Source organism: Siniperca chuatsi, linkage group LG10, assembly GCF_020085105.1.
Source record: "Siniperca chuatsi isolate FFG_IHB_CAS linkage group LG10, ASM2008510v1, whole genome shotgun sequence".
NCBI classification, from domain to species: Eukaryota; Metazoa; Chordata; class Actinopteri; order Centrarchiformes; family Sinipercidae; genus Siniperca; species Siniperca chuatsi.
The window spans coordinates 3,974,184-3,993,720 of NC_058051.1; the positions used below are offsets into that span (position 1 = coordinate 3,974,184).

At 39.3% G+C, this 19,537-nt stretch overlaps 2 protein-coding genes across 5 annotated transcripts in view; one reads left to right on the forward strand and one right to left on the reverse strand.

The window, feature by feature from the left end:
* Positions 1-310: 310 nt before the first annotated feature.
* Positions 311-15,227, forward strand: dedd (death effector domain containing). The gene is given in 6 exon segments (XM_044210982.1): positions 311-681; positions 2,957-3,583; positions 5,638-5,742; positions 5,917-5,942; positions 5,944-6,055; positions 10,252-15,227. Coding segments are annotated over 5 exon segments (1,215 nt in total). The 5' UTR covers positions 311-681; positions 2,957-3,018; the 3' UTR covers positions 10,659-15,227.
* A 2,870-nt stretch (positions 15,228-18,097) lies between these two features.
* LOC122882971 (voltage-gated potassium channel subunit beta-2-like) overlaps positions 18,098-19,537 on the reverse strand; it is a 39,624-nt gene continuing 38,184 nt past the window's right edge. For all 4 annotated transcript variants that reach the window (XM_044210979.1, XM_044210976.1, XM_044210977.1 and 1 more), the window contains one exon: positions 18,098-18,908. In XM_044210979.1, the coding sequence (XP_044066914.1) occupies positions 18,819-18,908 (90 nt within the window). In that variant the 3' untranslated portion in view covers positions 18,098-18,818. The remainder of the gene's footprint in view (positions 18,909-19,537) is intronic.

Sequence of the window (19,537 nt, forward strand, 5' to 3'; positions counted from 1 at the left end):
AGCGCAAGGCACATGGCAGATAAAAATAGGAAAGCATCCTGGAGTCTGTCATCATAAAGTGTAGTCTAATACAGATGAACAAGAGAAACAATGTATGTAAGAAGATTTCAGGAAGGCTGGAATTCAGAATGTTAATATAAAAACATTAATGGACCTGGCAAGTGGATCAGATTTTTTCTTTGACTTTATCAGACAAACAGGATTTATGGGTAGAATTTACTGGCCCGCAGCAGAAGGTGGCGGTAATGCGCCTAATACGCTGGTTGACAACCGCCGTTAAAACACCAAAAGAAGAAGAAGAAAAAGAAGAAGCAGGAGTCAGCTCGAGTAACCCGGAACTGAACCTCGCTGTGAACTGGAAGTTCTTTCATTTTAGCTGAAGAACGAAAATTGTCTGCTTATTTTTCCCACGGTGTGTGTCTGATGACCAAAACCATTAAACGAACTCTTATTTCTGGCCTGAAAGAGGCCGTGCCGCACACGAAGAGACTGGAAACGTATCTGTTGAACATTCATCGTGTAACGTTAGCTGACCAAAACAACTAAACGGAACCGTGTTTTCGGTCCTGAAAGAAGCTTTGCTGTGCCATTAACTTAGACACTGGAAATCCAGCTCAGCGTTAGCTGCCTACCAACCTGTGTTAGTGTCGGACTCGTCAAGAATATCCCAAAATACAGGAGGTAATGTAAAGTTATCGTTAGATAATGATATAGCTTGTTTTGATTATCTGCTTTACATGGCTTTATGTAAGTTATTTTGGGTAAAGATAACGCTGACAGCAAACGTGGACTAAGGCTAGCGATGAGCAGTCACAACAAACCAAGACGCAAATCAAGGGGATAAGCTAGGTGTGTTATTATGCGCAGATTTACGGTACCGTGGCAAATTCTTAGCTCTTTAGTCGCACGTTGCATACCACGGATCAGAGGCCAGTTCCCCGTCTTGTTGTGTAACGTTAACGTTAGCGACCACACATCAACATATTGCATCTTTTTTTAATTTCCAGATAACTATCGTTAGCTTGCTAGCTAACTTCCGTTAGTAGTTACCTAGCTAACCTACAGTAGTTGTTAGCTTGGTATCTATATAACATGTTATGGAGTGTGTGTTTGTTTGGTCTACAGTAGAAACTGTTTCCTATGAGCTATTTAAGTGGCAGCAGGGTTATTACAAAGATATGCCTTGTGTTTACGTAAAAACTGCTTTAATTTGCACAATTAGCCTTAGCTAGCGTTATGGTGATTGCAGTCTAAACGGCCTTATGATGATAGTAGTGATTCATAATGATGATTTCTTGTGTTCATACCTGATTTTTTTTTTTGCACCGTGTGTACTTCATGAGCAACAAAGAAGTGGCATTAATAAAGTGAAAATTAAAATGTAGCATGTGACCAGATATCTCCAAGTCTAGACCTGACTGACCTATTTCTACCTCTCTAATTCCATTTCTCTCCTGCCTTTTTATTCTTGTGGAACTTATTGTAACGTTTTTATACCCTGATTTGGTGTCAAATTTAACAGTGCAAATATTTTTCAGCCAAGTTTAACAGTATTCTTTGTTTTTCTCTTTTTTCTTCATCATTCATTCTGTTTTGCAGATGTTTGTATTTAGCAAATGATTGATCCATTATTGAACTCAACACTCAACCAAACAGCCAGACAGTCAAAAAGTGAAGCCAGTAATGTTATAGGCCTTCTCACCACAGACATTTGGACTTGAAATTGAAAAACACATTAATGAGGGCTCCCTTCAGTGTGTGTTTTCGTAAGCCATAACATTGTGACAGTGAGCCAGCATACACAATACCAGGACGCTGAAACTGAAGCAACTAAATAGTATTTAGTCGTCATTAAATGTATTATTAACAGCTGTGCTTTTCCGGTGATCTGTCCAAATGTTTCCTGTGAAAAAGCCCTATTATCAGAATCACAGATTGACAAATATCTGCAATACGTTTAGGGGAGGTTTAACGGCACCTGTGGATGCAGGAGTAGGTGCGAGTCATCATGGAGTCGATGTACTTTCTGCTAACAATGTCACAATGCAATTACAGTTCTACAACATTACACCTGTCAGCCTACCTGCTGTTGCGAACCATAGTCAAGACACCGATACCATAGGGAAAGTGTGGGGTGTGACTTTGAGCCATGTTCTATGACACAATTATAAGAATATGTTTGACTCATAATATAAAATGATCATAACTACATATAATAATTAATTTAAAATATATCTAAAAAATCCATGACGCCACTGTTCATAACTATCCGAAATCTTAGTTTACTGCTTACTGTGGAGTAAACTTTCAAGTGTTTGTTATAAAGGGAGTAGTGAATGAGTGAACAAGGGTTTTTCGGGTGGGTGATTTAGGACACATAACTCAGGTCAGCTTATCTTCAAGTTATTATTGTAGAGGCAGAATGTTCTACAGTATGACTTACATTTGTGTTAGACTGATTTTTTTTTTTTGGGTGGCTAATCTAGCCACTTACAAGTCAAAGTACTCCGTCACATTTATGCAAAAATCTCATATTTCCATAAAACAGTTCTGCTCATTGCTATGCTCATTGCTCACAATGGCCTAATACACCCAGAGATATAAAAGGTATACCGCAATATAAACAATATGGCTAAAATGTCTACGGATGACAAATTTATATTATCTCACTATATACAGTATATTTTGATATCTCCCAACTCTAGTCCAAACAATTGCCTCCGTCATTAAATAGGTGGCCTTTGCTGTTATTTGTTATATTTCATGAAAGAATAGTTATGAATTCTGAAGTTAGCAGAGGTGGCGTACCTTCACTATAATAAGCTCTGGGAAACTCTGCATGTGTTTGGAGTTGTATCATGTAGTTGATTATTGGTATATGATGATGACAGCTGATGGTAAGCCCGGCCCAAAATCATTGTACAATTATATGTGATCTTCCGCTCTCCGTACATAGCTCATCAGTTGGAGCAGAGGAAGACAGCAGGAGTTGCAGGGATTCGAGCATCGGGCCCTGAGATGACATCACAGCAGCCACAGCTCCCCAATGCTGTTATTCCTCCCCAGCTTGCCCAGAACTCCTCTGCTCAGCAGGCCCGGCCTCACATTCAGGCTAATCAGCTGGACTCAAGTCATAGTAGTGCAACCACTGGGCCTCTGGACCACAGAGCTCTGACAGGCAGGCCGGGCTGCTCCGGTGTGGCAGCAACCAACGGGGGGGTGGCCAACAGGAACGTTTCTGCGTCCTGCACCAAGTCCAGCTTGTCCAGAAGAGATGGGGGCTTCGAGCCGTGGCCTGAGGAAGCAGTGGACAACTCCCATGGGCTGTACTCACTGCACCGCATGTTTGACATAGTTGGAGCCCAGTTAACGCACCGGGATGTCCGGGTACTGTCATTCCTGTTTGTTGATGTAATCGATGAGTATGAGCGTGGTGGTATCAGGAGTGGAAGGGATTTCCTGCTGGCCCTAGAGCGCCAGGGTCGCTGTGATGAGACCAACTTCCGACATGTTCTCCAGCTTCTAAGGATTATCACCCGCCATGACCTGTTGCCTTATGTCACACTCAGGAAACGACAGGCCGGTGAGTATAGTAGCGTCAACACGACCCATACTATTCTAAGATCTCAGAACCACATGACCTGCTTTCATAGTTTATGCAGCATATGGACTTGAAAAATATCAAGACATTCCAGAATTGGAAAATTTTCCTTGGCACGCTCCTTAATGAGCCATGAGGCCAGAGTTGGCTCCAAGTAGTTTAACAGCATTTATGCCAACAGCATTTTCAGATGGCAGTGCATGGTAAAAAGAAGGATTTCTGGCACAGCCACACAGAATATACAAATACCCATACTGAACCTATAATAACTTGTATGTCACAAATATCTATATACTTTATCACAGTTACAAATAGTAAGCCATATTTTTTAATGTTATATACACTCAGGTCCACGCAGCTAAAATTAATGCAGTCTAATACAACAGTGCAATAAATCCTACCTTCAAGGTGAAGGCTCTAATGTTCAGTTTTTATTGAAATTGTTTTTTGAGCAGTGTTGATTCAGCTGTATGATCATTTTGGAGGCTGCAGTTTGTGGTGCTGTTGAACTGTATTATATAGAGAGGTGTTTCTCTTATTCAGCCTACCCTCATTGATATAAATGGTGTGGACAAAATAATAGAAACATATTTCATACATGAGACCTTTTATAGAGTCAATTATGTGACATAATTCAGCTGTGGCTTGTTCCATGCAGAGACTAATTGTTGTTATTGTTCCGATAATGGAATTTCAGCTGATAATTACGTCCGATAATGTGTAGCCTTGGCTGTGGACGGAATACCACTCAAAACACGGTTCTGATTGAGGATTTTTGCCTCTATGTGTCGCTGCCTGTTTGTATGAGGCTGGGCCTGGGCTCTTCACGCACAGAGCGGGCAGCAGAGTAGGGAGGACAACGTGGGAGACTGAATGCAGAAAATGTCGACTCAAATTCTCTTTATCCAAGTTCGCCAGTAAGGGAGACAGTACGACACCTATTGAACAAGCAGAACATTAGCTTGCAGAAATGTAACATATTCGATTGCTCTGCCCACAGTCAAGTCGCTGTCCCCTCTTCATCCACAGCCCGTACGTTTTATACAGCCATACGGAGTTGTATCTATGAGCTATGTAACTTAAACTTAGGTGAATTCTTGTTATCTTGAGGCTGAGACCAACCAGCCGCTCCTCTGTTTGCCAGCAGTACGTGTCCAGCAGGGAGTCTCTTCACATCAGCAGCAGACGGAGGAGGACAGAGGGCTCAGGGCTGTTTGGCAGATTATTGTAAAAGGCCAGCACCCTTTCTAAACAATGGAGTCCAAGGGTTTTAGATAACAATTAATTAGTCCAAGAGTATGTAAAGTTCTTCTAATGGTTTTTGTAGCCTTGTACATGCTTGCCAATAAGGAGATCAGGTCTGTCATTATTTAGTTTACATATTAAAAAACAGAGTCTACAATAATTTCATGTATTCTTTATTCTAGGCATTGTGAAGGCTCTCTAAACCTTGGTGCTGTATTAGAAGAATAAACATATACACTTAAAAATCAAATATATATATATATATATATATATATATATATATATATATATATATATATATATATATATATATATATATATATATATACATAAAACAATGGCGTCTGCTGCCAGAAGTGGTTAAAAACAGCACGCCGGTGGATTTAAATTTTTTTTTTATATTAGGGCTGAAATGATTCCTCGAGTAACTTGATTACTAAAAAAATGGACACAAATTATTTGAGAAACGTAATCCCCGCATGAAACTGCCACTTCAGCAGATGCTATATCTGAGTCTGTTCCGAAACCCAGCTGTTGCTTTGCTTCTTTCCACTGTGTTATTGTTGGACCAGACCAAGGGCTGAGGTACATCATTTTTATTGCTTAGAAATTGGTGTGCACTTGACTGAGGTGATCACACATGTATCGACCCTGGCAGTGCTCAGAAACTGACTGTTGCAGCATTGACTCTGCATTCTGTGTATGAATTCCACTGGTTTGAATGTGATGATTAGCACTGCAATTAAAAGAAAACAACAACATAAATAAAAGAAATCAACTGTTGTTTTCAGTGTGCCCAGACCCTGTTGACAAGTACCTGGAAGAGACATCAGTGCGGTACATTTCACCAAGAGGAGCAGTGCAGAGCAAGGACACTGCATCTCACAGAAGAACAGGTGGGTGTTTGTGTGTGTGTTCAAGTTCTTTTTTTCTTTGACACTTTTCATTTCTTCAATCAGCAAGACAAGAGTAAGATTAGTAATACATGCAGCCAATGGAACGTCCTCATAAGAAACTGTGCGCTGTGATGCAGAAGCTCGATTAACGTCAAAACTGATGTCACTCTCTAGGTCCTCAGCCAGTCATTTGCTGTTCACCCGTCAGGACCCCATGTTGGCCCTCCCCGAACAAAGCCAGCTCCTCCTGTACCAAACCGCAAACGGAGGAGAAGTCATTCCTCAGCTGACTGCAGAGAGAAGCAAACATGTGGTAAAAAGAAACACAACACAGAGAGGCATCATTGTTTTTATCTGGTCAAACAGTATGATAACAAAACTATGAGCCCAGTCCAGTGACATTGGTTTATGTTATGTGTTCCTGTGTTGAGAACAACCCAGGAATACATTTGCATGTACTAAATGGGACAGTTCACCCCAAAAATACATATTATTCCTCTTACCTGTAGTGCTATTTATCCATCTCGATTGTTTTGGTTTGAGTTGATGAGTTTTATATCGGCCGTAGAGATGTCTGCATTTTATAGTCTGCATTATATTCGAAAAAATATAGTCCCATTATATTCAAAAAATGCGGACATCTCTACGGCCGACATCTCCAACACTCCAACACTTTAAGTAACCGAGACACTCTTTAATGCGTGTGTTTACATAAAAGTAACTGGGTTACAGCTGGCTTTTTCCAGTAAGCTGATTTTTTATTATTTTTTTTAACGTCATTTTAATGAGAATAATCGGGGTAAAGACCTGATTTCCCCAACTGATTTCTCTGCAGTGTAACCTCGTCACCAGGACAAAGACTTTATACAGGGAGAGTAACAGCATAGCAGGTGAATGCAAAGAGAGAGCGTAACGTTGCGATGCATCCCCTTATTTAAAATAATTCCATCCAAAGTCTGACTGAAACCGAAAGTAACACAAAGAAGTGGTGAAGTCTGATTTAGTAGTTGGGGGGAGGTCTGATTTCTTAGTTGCTGCATGTATAAGGGGTTTACAGTAACCAGGTTACTACAGTGCTTGTAAACTCATTCTCTGATTATCTGTATGACCTGGTTTCTCTGAGTGACCTGGTTACTTAAGTGCATGTAAATGCACTGAATGACCGATCCTGACCCCGCCCACCCAAGTTACTGTTACTACCCAGAGTTCCAGAGTTCCGTAACATACCTCACCATCACCATCAGCTTTGGTGCAAAATGGGGCATGAGGGAGTGAAATGCCTCCAGTGAGAAGGTCTGATGCTGTGGGGACAGCTGCCGAACATCCTTCACCAATGCTGTTCTGGTAGCTACAGTCTCCAGTTTAATTGCTACAGTTGATCCTGCATAAACACATATTTTACTTTGATGTTACTAGAATTGTCTGCATATGAATTTATTTCGTTCACTGATAAGGCATGATTGTGTGATTTGTTTAACGCCTTATTCATGTGTTTTTACTCTTTATCTTAAAAAAGGCTGTTGGGCTGAAACACCAGATATAAAATATGATTCATACATGATGGAGCTAGAGAATTTACTATTGTCTTTCCATTTCCACTGCAGAAATTGCCTGTAATTTACTTAAGTACAAATTTTGGTGTGTCTCCTCCCCTTAATAAAATAACAAGCAATTTTTAGCACACTCTGGGTTATATATTGATGAGCATGAACATTTACCACCAGAGTATTTTGTGGCTGGAGTGCACTGGCCTCCATCACATCTGGATCTCTATTAGGAGTGGAAGCTGCAGTCCAGTTCAGGTGGTTAATAATGGCTGGCCTCCACAGCTTCAGGTATATGTATTATAGCAACAGCCAACCTAAACCAAACTACCAACAGCCCTGCCATAAATCTGCCTTTACGAAGCTTACAATGTTCAGTTTTTGTTGACATTCGGCCTGAGATGTGTTAATTCAATTATATGTTAATTATTGAGGTCATAGTGTTGGAGTTGTCTGGACTGCATCATACTGAGAGGTGTTTCTAATATTTTCTCCATCCTACATTATGTAAATGGCATGGACTTATCTGTTTGCTATAGAACATGTACAGCTAATGCTAGACATGAGTATAGTTACAGTACCTGATGAATGATGGTTGCACTATGAGCCACAGTGAAGCACAGATGGTGGCTGTAGGTGCATCTGTCCCTACATCAGGGAGTAGTATCCCATAACTTTATTACACATGAACATTACATCATATGAAAATACATTATTGTAGCATGGATACATTAATTGATACAAAAGGTGAAGTATAGTAATAGTTCTTACACTCACTGCGGGCTATCAGAAATGATCAGTATTTATACTGAGTAACAGCTGATTTGTTGGGTCTCTGTAAATAATATAAGGAGTACGTTCTAGACCTGCTCTATAGGAAAAGTGCAATGAGATAACTTCTGTTATGAATTGGCGCTATATAAATATAATTGAACTGAATTGAATTTAACTTCACCTCGGGGACCACTCTTAGAAAAGGGAAAATTAATTAATTCAGTCTCAATGCTAGATGTCGACCTTCAGCACGTTCAGTGCCAAGAAGGCGGTAGCGTAGAAAGAGCAGAAGACAAGAGAAGAGGGCAAAAGAGCAATCTTTGGGGCTCTTCTGTTTCTTTGTAGTCTCTGTCAAGGGGGGGGGCAGTGTCGGATGCCAATGTTGCAAATCTTTAAACCTCCCACCGCTAAGTGTCTCCTGTCTAATTCTTTTCTTTATTACACTTTCTTTCTAAAGAAGTGATAGTGTTTACCACACGTCTAATTCTCCCATGTTTGAAAGCTCGGCCTTCTCGGCTACTGGAGGATACCAAAACACCAATCACCTGATATCATCCATTGAGTCATTTATCACATAAAGTTACACATAAAAGTCAGCACATGCATATATATATATATATATGTATATATACATATATATATATATATATATATATATATATATATATATATATATATATATATATATATATATATATATATATATATACATGCACATATATATACATATATATATATATATATATATATATATATATATATACATGCACATATATATACATATATATATACATGCATAGAAAATGAATAAGTAAAATAAAATTAATACACATACTCATTCAGGTTTAGCATTTCAGTTTGCATTTTTTCCCTATTACAAGTTATGATCTGGTTAGACGTGTATATATTCACATTCCTCATGTTATTACCTGTTAAACAAGCCCAAACAACCTATTTGTATCTTTTTTAGATTAGTGTATATGTGTAAGTAAACATATGTGTTAGTTCAGTTTATATTGTTCCTGCATCAAAATCAGTATGTTGAATCAAAGCTTCATACTTTTCCCATTGTGTTGACTAAACATGCCATACCAATTAGCATACATTCTCTTTTGTATTACGCAATCAGTTCCTTTGTTCTTTGTTTCCCATGGAGTCTGTGCAAGGCACGTCCTGTGAAAGCAGGTCATAAATTGCTGCTTTGGGCTTAGGTTCATCACCAGATGGCGCTAAACAGTCCTTTGGTCATCCTCCGTGAGTCCTGCAGTCCTGTTTCTTGACCCAGAGGTCTTTAAGCCGGAAGGTTAGGGAAAGTTTACTTAGTTCGTTGTGGAGGGAATGAAATTCTGCTCACAACGCTACATTGCAAATTAATTACCTGTGCAAACAAAGTCACCAAGCTATGTAACTAGACTTCAGTGTTATAATGAAACTTAAGTTACCAATTATATCCTAAGAAATGGTAGGTTTTTAAAAAATGGGATGCTAATGCTAGCTAACATTAGCCATTATGCCTTATTAACTGGTGGGTTTTACAAGATAGCTATGCTGCCTTACAACAATAAATACTAACCACACGCTGTTTCTCATTATTGAAATCAATATGCCGACTAATATGGAAGTCAGCAAATGTTAAACACCAACTTCTGGTGCACAGTCACAGATCTCTTAACTTTCCAAATGATCATTTCCAGGAACCGTAAAGTATAAATTAGGTAAATAATTCAACCTGCAAGTTGCTCTTTAAGCTCTACTTTACTCACTTTTTGCTTGAACAACCGAGTGTAACATTATGATTGCCTCGGAGGAGAGGCTGTCTGAAAGTGTGTGCTATTATGCCCGTTTGTACGATTCACCGCCTCTCACCCCTCCCTGTGACGGCCAGCATTTTGCCTCAGCTTCAAGCGTGACCGTTCTGAACAGCTATGAACACTTTCGCTTGAGACATAGTCGGACAACAGGTAGTACAAACTAGTGAATTTTGAGCATACTCAGCCTTGAGTCTTCAGGCTTGTACATACGGCAGGCAGTTGTCTAAGGTCATGCTGGCTGCCAGCCGTTGCTCAGCTGTGATTGTAGTGTTAAGGGGACGTAAAATGTTGGTGTTATTTGTTTGCTAATTTGTTCCAGGCCTACTCTGGCATTCACTCTCAGTTGATCTTTCTGACTCTTACCGTGTGCTCTCCTTCAGATATCCGCCTCCGGGTTCGTGCTGAATACTGCCAGCATGAGTCTGCGCTTCAGGGCAACGTCTTCTCCAACAAGCAAGAAGCAGTGGAGCGACAGTTTGAGCGCTTTAACCAGGCCAACACTATCCTCAAATCCCGAGACTTGGGCTCCATCATCTGTGACATCAAGTTCTCAGAGCTCACCTACTTGGATGCCTTCTGGAGGGACTACATCAATGGATCATTGCTTGAGGCCCTTAAAGGGGTCTTTATCACAGATTCATTAAAACAGGCTGTGGGCCATGAGGCTATAAAACTGTTGGTCAATGTTGATGAGGAGGACTACCAGGCTGGTCGACGCAAACTGCTCCGTAATTTGGTCACAAATGGAGGTAGCCCGCCAGGATCTAGCAAAGACTCTGTACCTTAGACACACTCTCCAGGTGGAAGAATACGGGAGGAACGCTGCTGTGCCTCCCCCACGGGGAATAGAGTGAGATGTGGTTGTGTCGTTTGAGGTGCCTGAAGTGTGTGCCTGAAAGGAACTAAAGAACTTCTAGCCACCGCATTGATTCCTTGAGAGCTAAGGTCATAGGCTATCTACTTGGCACCCCTAAGCGTAGCATGTGAGGTGATTGGGAACTATGTTAGCCAAAAGAAGTAGGCGATGCATACAGGTTGACATTATTTTGAATGTTAAGCTGCTCATTTTCTTCAAAGAGGAGAATGCTGATTCATGTGTGCATTGAATTTAACTAATTTCTTGTTTCTGGTATGTTAGCTCATTGAAACACATTTGTTAACTCTAATGATACTCTCCACTCCTGTTCAAAAGTGGATTTATTTTCAATACAGGAAACATGCTTAACGCTGACAAGTTACTCCCAGTGGGAGTTGTACCTTATTGTCAAACTGGTTCATCTTTTTTCCAGGTTTTTCAGGTACATTACAGATTGATTGGATTAACCCAATGAGAGAGTGTTCTGTATGTTATAGAAAGGCGCAGACCGTAGTTGACTTACATTTTGTTTTCCTATTTCTTTCAGCTTATTATCCTTCTTTCCCAAAACTTTGCAGAGTTTCCTTGTCTGGAAAGATTAACCCTTCTAGAGCCTTTTTTTTATTGGCTCATATTTGGTCACTGTCGACATCATTGTGAATTGCTTTGTTTTAACTAATTCTTTGTTTTACAACATGGCTCATTACCAGCAGCTGTGATTCTGGCCTAATTTGAAATTGTGTGTCCAGTCACTGCCAATATTTAAAACTTTGTGGATCGTTCTAATGTGTTGTCGTATTCCAATGAAACATTGAGTCATTCACTGGTGTTTTAGATTTGTTTGGATTTGCAAATCAGTGCCAGTTTCATTGTCAGCCTGTACCTCTTGACCTCTGCTCATTGACCCTGTCACTCATGTTCATTCATATATATATATATATATATATATAGATATATAAATATAACACTGAACTATAAAAAAATTGTAATGACAAATAATAATAACAAATCAACAGCAGGTGAAAATCACAGCCAGTATGTGTACAGTCATCTCAATTGTGCAGGTGGTAAGATGCCAGAACAAATTTAAATAATTCACAGGGCTTGTGCTTGTTTTTGTGAAATTAAAGATATTTCACCCAGCTATAGTCAGAACTCACAAGTTAAATCCTCAGCAGTCCTTTCTGTGGAAATGTCATGCCTGCTGGTGGATGAGGGTGTAGTTGAGTCCACATACTGAATGCTAGACTTGACGGCCTGTTGGGCGTGTTGGAGAAACGACTAAGTGTCTTCCTTCCTGTGTCCTTAGCTACATCCTTCTCCGTCAGGATGTGTGGCATCTCCACAGGCATTCACAAACCGAACTAGGGATTCTTTTATTAAGGTTTTGAAACTGAAAAAAAAGCACTGTGTGGACCAACGTAATAGTAAGGTATATAGCATGTTGATCCTCTACAATTTAGTGTGCAGATCTTAAACAACTTTTACAGTGTAGCCTGAAATGCTAATTAACCAAAATGAGAATTTATATTAATTTCTTTTTGGTAACCGTGGAATGAGGTGGATTAACAGACATTAGGTTTGGTGTTGACAGTATTACTGATTATAGCTTTAATTTTATGCAGTCATAAAATACACTCAGTGGCCACTTTATTAGGCATACCTTTCTAGTTCAGGAAAGCCCCTGAACAGCCCGAAGTCTTCATCGCATGGATTCAACAATGTGTTGGAGATTAGAGATTCTGCTTCATGTTGACATGATAGCCTCAAGTAATTTGCTGCAGATTCTGGGCTGCACATTCATTCAACTGGATTTTTGTTGTCCAGGCTGCAGGATTCCAACAAGGCTGGTGACAAAAAAAACTCAACTGATCTGAAATAATGTAATAAAAGATCGGTAGCTTTTATGGGCTGGTACACATTCATCCCATAGCGCTTGTTATTCTGAGTAACTTTAGCCTTTTTAGTTTATTATCGTTGCAGTGTCGGCAAGCTTCAGAAACTGTGCACAACATTAAAAGTTCCTGGCATACCCAGCCAAGAGTCCGCCCCGTGTGCCATCGAGCCCCGTGTGGCCAACAGTCGGCAGTAGTTTTTGTGGCGTCTCCCCTTATCAATAGCTAATTGATCATGTACTATTAGATATTGATAATACATGATGCTGGTGAGGGCCCTGGCCAACTGGCAGTTCAGCTTAGTCAGTCACTAATTTCACCCATGTAGTGCAGTTCATCCATAGTTCTTGCCTCTGCCCTTTGTTTTCTTCTCACAGAGGCAAACCATTGCAGGCTGACCGTACCAGCAAAGCAAAACTTCTCATTTCCAGTGCAATTTTTTCATAAGAAATATATTCAGAGCATATGGCAAATCTGTTTGGATTGACAGTGGTATGAAAATGGTAGGCTTGTTTTTTTTGTTCATCTTTACATTATACTTTGTGGATTAGGAATACAGACTACTACTGCCAAACAATTTTTTCCTCATGCAGGTGCAGAATTTCCATGCATGTTGGGGGCCAACTGGCTGTAGGCTGTAGTCTCTGTGCTGTGTTCAAGTGCAACTTTTAGCAAGAAACATGAGCCCAAATAAATCAGGAGGTGTGAAATCGTCCAATATGGAGACAAGTCCTAGGAATACTGGTCTGAAGTCAATGGAGTCAATATCTATGTCAAGGGGGCGCCATAGTCCTACATTTTCAAATTCTCCAAATTGTGGCTTTTCAAAAAGGAAACAATGGTGTAACAGAACTGGTTATGACTTAATGCAAACTCAAAGTACCTTTGTTTGGAAATGTTTAATATCAGTGATAATGTATCAAAGACGAAGTATAAGCTTAATGCTGTTTTGTGAGAGATTACTTTGATTTTGTAACAGAAGTAGGTTGACTAAATAGGAGACAATGTCATTTGCTAAGAATTGTCATTTGAAATGTCAGTCTCTAATGCTAATATTTGACATCCATGATGGTTTTTCGTTGAACTTTGGGCACAGAGTGGACTGAACCCAGCGGCGAGCGCAGCGCAAATCACGTTGTGTCTGACAGGGCCTTTACTCAGTGCACATAGCCAAATGATTTACATTAAAAAAAAATATATGTGCAGGCTCATACTCGTAGCAGCAAATGTGTACTTGTCAGCAAAGTATGGTTTTGATGCAGTCCTTCACTTTCCATCTTGATATTTTTCCTTGCTGCATTACAAATGCACTTCTTATTCTTTTTTGCCAAATCTCTGTAATCAAATTTGCCTCTGATTTAAAAATGTAATTGAACTCTTGTCTAGCTTTCCATCAGTTAGTTGGTGGACTGAAATTCAGCATTTTGCTTTTATGTACCCTATGAAAAATTCAGTGTATGTTTTTGCCAAATATATTCTTCCTGCTAAAAAAAAGCCCTATCTTATCTCTGCTGTATCATACCATCCATGGGTACATATCAGAACACATAAGTCATGACTGACAGGCCACTATTACTGTGAATTATATAGAGTAGGCCTACATTTTATATTTTTACCCCAGTGGAATTTCATGTAAAGGTTGCAAGTTAGTATCTATTATATAGGTTGGTGTATGTTATGTTCATTGTATGTTATGTTAGTTGTTAAATGCAGCTGTCTCTTACGCAAAATTGCATGTAACCTGTTATGATCTCCAGAAATGTCCTAGAAACTCACAGTGCTAACATTTTGTAAATAACTTTATTGGATGTCAGGTTTTCTTACTTCAATTTTGCATTTCTTTCAGAAAACAGACAAGTAGGACTGTTAATAAATGAAATGGATGGGTTTTGTTGAAGTCCCAGTCCTAATTTTTTTTTGTTTTTATGTCACATGGCACATATAAAAACAAATCTTTTCAGTGGAAAACAGTGTACAATTTCCAGATAAGAAAATATAGAGGACATATTTAAACAAACAGCTTCCTGATAGATCTAATGCTTATTATGGGCTACACCAACATTTTAGAAATTTGGCCAAAACCTTTTCCTGCTTTGACACACAAACTGTGTATGATAATTTACATTAGACTGGTCCTGGGTGCATCTCATTTCTCTTATACATGTGTCCTCATTCCCTTCACTCGCCTCTTGCTCCTCAGCTCGTCACACTCACGACGTGAGGAAGACATACAAGGAAGGAGAAATCCAGGCAGCACATTTTGTCTGACAAACTAGGCAAACCAAGTTTATTCAGGACATGAATGTTCTTGCAGAGACTTGAATGTAATGTATGTCAGTGTGAATCACACTCTCTACCACTATGATGGTATTGCTTTCAACACATACGCTAAATGAAATGATAAAAGATTTGGTGGTTAGTCCTGTTGACGTGTTGACCAATAAAAGTAAACTTTGCTGTGTTTCTATATGCCATGGATACTCTGCAATCAGTTAATTTATTGATTATCAGACTGAGCTTTGTCTAACCACTGCTACAGCAGGTCTGCTGTCAGTCAGTATGATCCAACTTTGTACAAAATAGATTAAACAAATTTATGAAAATATGCTGGCTAGTCCTGTGTACTTGTTGATCTAGATAGTGTTTTCATGCATGTTTTTTTTTTTTTATATAAACAATCAGTTAATTTACTCATTAAACCGAGCTTAGTCACTGCTGCAGCAGATGCGTCTGCGAGGAAGTCAGCATGATTCAACTTTCCGCTAAACATTCAATTAAGAACTTTAAGCCGCATGCAGCGTTTGAGGAGTTCAAAGCACTTTGTTACACTTTGCACTTTGATATATGATCGACAGTCATTAGCCCGAAAAAAATGTTTCACTTCTGGTCATTGGGGGGCTCACCCTGGTCTAATACACAGTTCTTGGATACAGGGGTGTAGCGCAAAATTCTGGGCCCTATACATAAGCAGTCTCTGTGGGCCCCCTTCCTCTCTTGATCCATGTCTCTCACACATCTTTTGAAAATGTTTTACAAATAACTGAGCCAACAACTGTACATATGACTCTGTAGTGGTAGTCACTAATGAACTCTTCATACCACATTTAAACAAGTAATAATCTGTGATATGTGCTTAAGTCTGCACAGTTTCAAATCTCACCACATTTCAACCCTCTTTTCTGAACATACTGTAGCCTGCAATTACTGTGATACTTTTACTATGGTTAAATGAGGTTTGCTTGGAGTATCATGCTCACACCTGCCAACACTCCCGTTTTCCCCGGGTTGCCCGCCATCTCCTGGCCCCCTCCCGTTTTGTTCTTTCTCTCAGGAAACTCCCATAATTTGCATTGCCCTCAAACTTCATTATGAATACACGGATCCAAGTTTTGGATGTTTGTCACCTAATTTGCCAGATCATCTATGAACCACAATCCACACACTACAATACAATTTCAAACCATATGTTACCACAACCTGGCAACCCACACCGTTAACGTTACTGTCTTTTGAAGGCTGTTGCGGGCTGTTTTTAAGCTAGCGTGAAGCCAGTGGTATCATATGAATCTTAAGATTGCAATAAATCAGTTGATACCAAACATGTCGTGCTAGCTTACTGGGAAAAGGGCTAAATATCTGCAACAACTCAATTTCAAATGATCGCTTGCATGTAAAAACTTCTAGTAGCCACTTCATGAGCTCACCTTGTCTCACGTCCTCGGTACCTGCTCCACTCTCAGTGGCTGTTTCTGAAACTGAGGGCCATGTGTTTCATGATGTTAAGCTTTGCTATTGATAGATATAATGCCATATGACATTGTAGCTATGATGCTGATTAATTTATGTTATACAATGCAAATATTCTCCAAGCTAGATTCCTAGCTGATTGCCTTCAATCTAAACAACTGCTGATATTAGCTTAAGCCATTCTAAACTGTGTTAGTTGTGCTCACCTATCTTTTCAAAGAAATTAGTCAAAGGCTGTTTTCCATCAGCTTGCTTTCTTTCTTTTCTTTTTTGGCACCCCGATTTCCCTTTCTTTGGGGAAAGATATGATTTACAGTGCAAGTTGCCTCCAGCATCAATTAGCTGCGTTTAGAGCATAGACTGTATATAAAGATGGACGACGCATCTCCACTTCCATGGATAAAGAGAACTGGATACAGCACCGCAGCTCAGCCTTGATTCCAATTGCAACCAAACATCCCCCTGCGGCTCAAAAAGCATTTTCCTGGGTTTCTTTGTTGTTGTTTTTTTACGAATGCGCCAGGCAAGCAGTTCTCATCGGAATGAATAGGCGCTATTTTTAGGTCCAGTATCCAGTTCTAATAATACATCCATGAAAATATCCCGGATACGGGAGCTGCCGTCTTGCACTGCTGACACACACTTTCCAAAAAGTTTAATTTTTGTTACGAGACAAAAGTTGAACTTTTTGGAAGGTGTGTGTCCCATTACATCTGGCGTAAAAGTAACACCGCATTTCAGAAAAAGAACATCATACCGACAGTAAAACATGGTGGTGGTAGTGTGATGGTCTGGGGCTGTTTTGCTGCTTCAGGACCTGGAAGACTTGCTGTGATAAATGGAACCATGAATTCTGCTGTCTACCAAAAACTCCTGAAGGAGAATGTCCGGCCTAAGGCCTCTTAGTTGCAGTTTTCCATATTAAGTTTTGTTGAAAACTTATATGGAATTATCCCAACTATTCCAGTTATTCCAGTTATTCCAGTTCTGATGTTTCTCCTAGTTGGCCCCCTTTGGCAAGGACATAGTTCCTTGGAAAGACAATGTAATCTTAGCAAATCCAGTAATGGGACACATGTACGTATGTGTTCCTTGATACATAGGCCTACTGTACCTCATTTGTAGCAATGCGGTCTGAACAGTCATATCAAATTCAAGTGATGTTTCCCTCACTCTAGCAGTATTGAGACTAACTGCACTCAATTTATTTGACAGCACTTTTCAGACTCAGTTTCTTGCTTTTTGTTTATGGATTAAGATTTTTGGTTCTCTTTGAAATTCTTTATTAAAAAATAGAAAAAGAGAAAATTGGACTTCCTTTTCGATTCATGTTTAAGGTTGACTAAGATGGGGGGAATTTGCTTGGATATAAGTGGCCAGTGAGGCTGCTTATTTTGATTGTTGTCACATCTGTTTACTTGCATCACTCCTGGCAATCATAGCCACTTACATAAGCTCTTAGAAAGTGTCATAAAGTTTATATTAAATGCATTAAAAAGGGAACACCAAGTTAGGAGAAAGGTTGTGGGTGTCCATCTAAAAATACAGGCATATAGCATATCACTTGAGAGCTATATGGTCATTTTTCCAACAGCTAAAACAGGCAAACCAAACATAAAAAGGAGCATTGAATTTATTATTACTATTACAGCTCTATCTAAAAATGTTATCAGGTTAAGGATATTGTTGTAATTTCCTCAGGAAAAACTTCAGGTACCACTGCAACTATCTGGGTGTTTGTCAAAAGGTCACAGTAAAGATTTTATTAAAACATACAACTTAACAAAAAATTAAACATACATTACTAAAGTTAGACTAAATATAACTTGACTAAAACAGGACTGCATTAATGTAACATTAATCAAATGCCTAAACTATGACTAAAACTAAAACAAGGCTTAAGAAATAATCATTAAAACTAAATTCAAATGCCAGTATTAACAGTGTTTAAGCATGCCTGTTGTTATTACACTGAAAAGGCTAATGCATCACACCATAATATTTTGTGCTCAGTAGGTTTACAGGTCTTGTGCAATATATGTTTAATTGCACACAAATGCAACAAATTAATTAAAACGTTACACACTTACAAAGACAGTGAAGCTACACCAAGCTGCACCTTACTCAGTGACTAGCTAGTTTCTTTAGTGCTTCAGTGGCTTAGCTGATTAGAACAGTAGTAGGAACTAGTAGTAGTTCCAACTACTAGAATACAAATTGCATATTGTAGAACTTAATATTATTAAGTGATAAGTGCAAATGTGATCAAAAAAGTAGACTGACAATGCATTGACTTGGTGAAATGAGTAATGGCACATTTCTTTGTTTATGTCTTTTGGAAACAGATTCCAGATTATGGCTACATATTGCCCATGTGTGTCGCCATCTCTCATTCATAGGCAGCTTTTTCAAAAACAGAGGATAGCATGACAGTTCATCAATGGTGCTTCTACAATCTGAAGTCCTTTTTACTATAGGGCTTATTTCCCAAGATGTTATCCACCTCAGATGCAATGGACAGTGATAACTTCGGAAGAACCTGTGGAATGAGAAGAGAGAAAGGATTACTGTAATTTCTCAAACTATTTATTTACCTCAACTGCAGAGGGAACCGGGCTTTTACTTGAAACAGCCTTATATTAGAGGCAGGCCTTTACTTTTGAGTTTCACTAGAAACTCTGGTGTGTTTGCCCATTTTGTTCTGGTCATTTTTGCTGGTGTGAAAGCTGTCATTTGAACTCTGGTGTAGCACAAACAACCGGAGCAAGAGGTATTTAGACAAATACATCTGTTGATCGTGGGCTTCAGTGCTAATTCCATGGGTGCTTAGGAGCTCAGGCACCCACGTCAACAGCTGGCACCAACATGGAAAACATACTGTGAGGTGACCATTGGGAGATGTCAAAGCAAAGTTTTAACTATGAACTGTGTCCATTCCTATATTTATCCTCTAGATTTTATTGTTGTTGTATTCATAAAGTATACAATGACACGCTTTGTATACTGTATGAAAACCACTGAGTGGTTAGTTATCAAATTTTGGCACATTTTACTGTGTATTGATAACTAACCACTCAGTGGTTGCACCTTGTGAACCACCCGGGAATGCACCTTACACAAGTGCAAAATAACTTTCAAACCGTGGATAGACCTTTTGAAAAATTAATA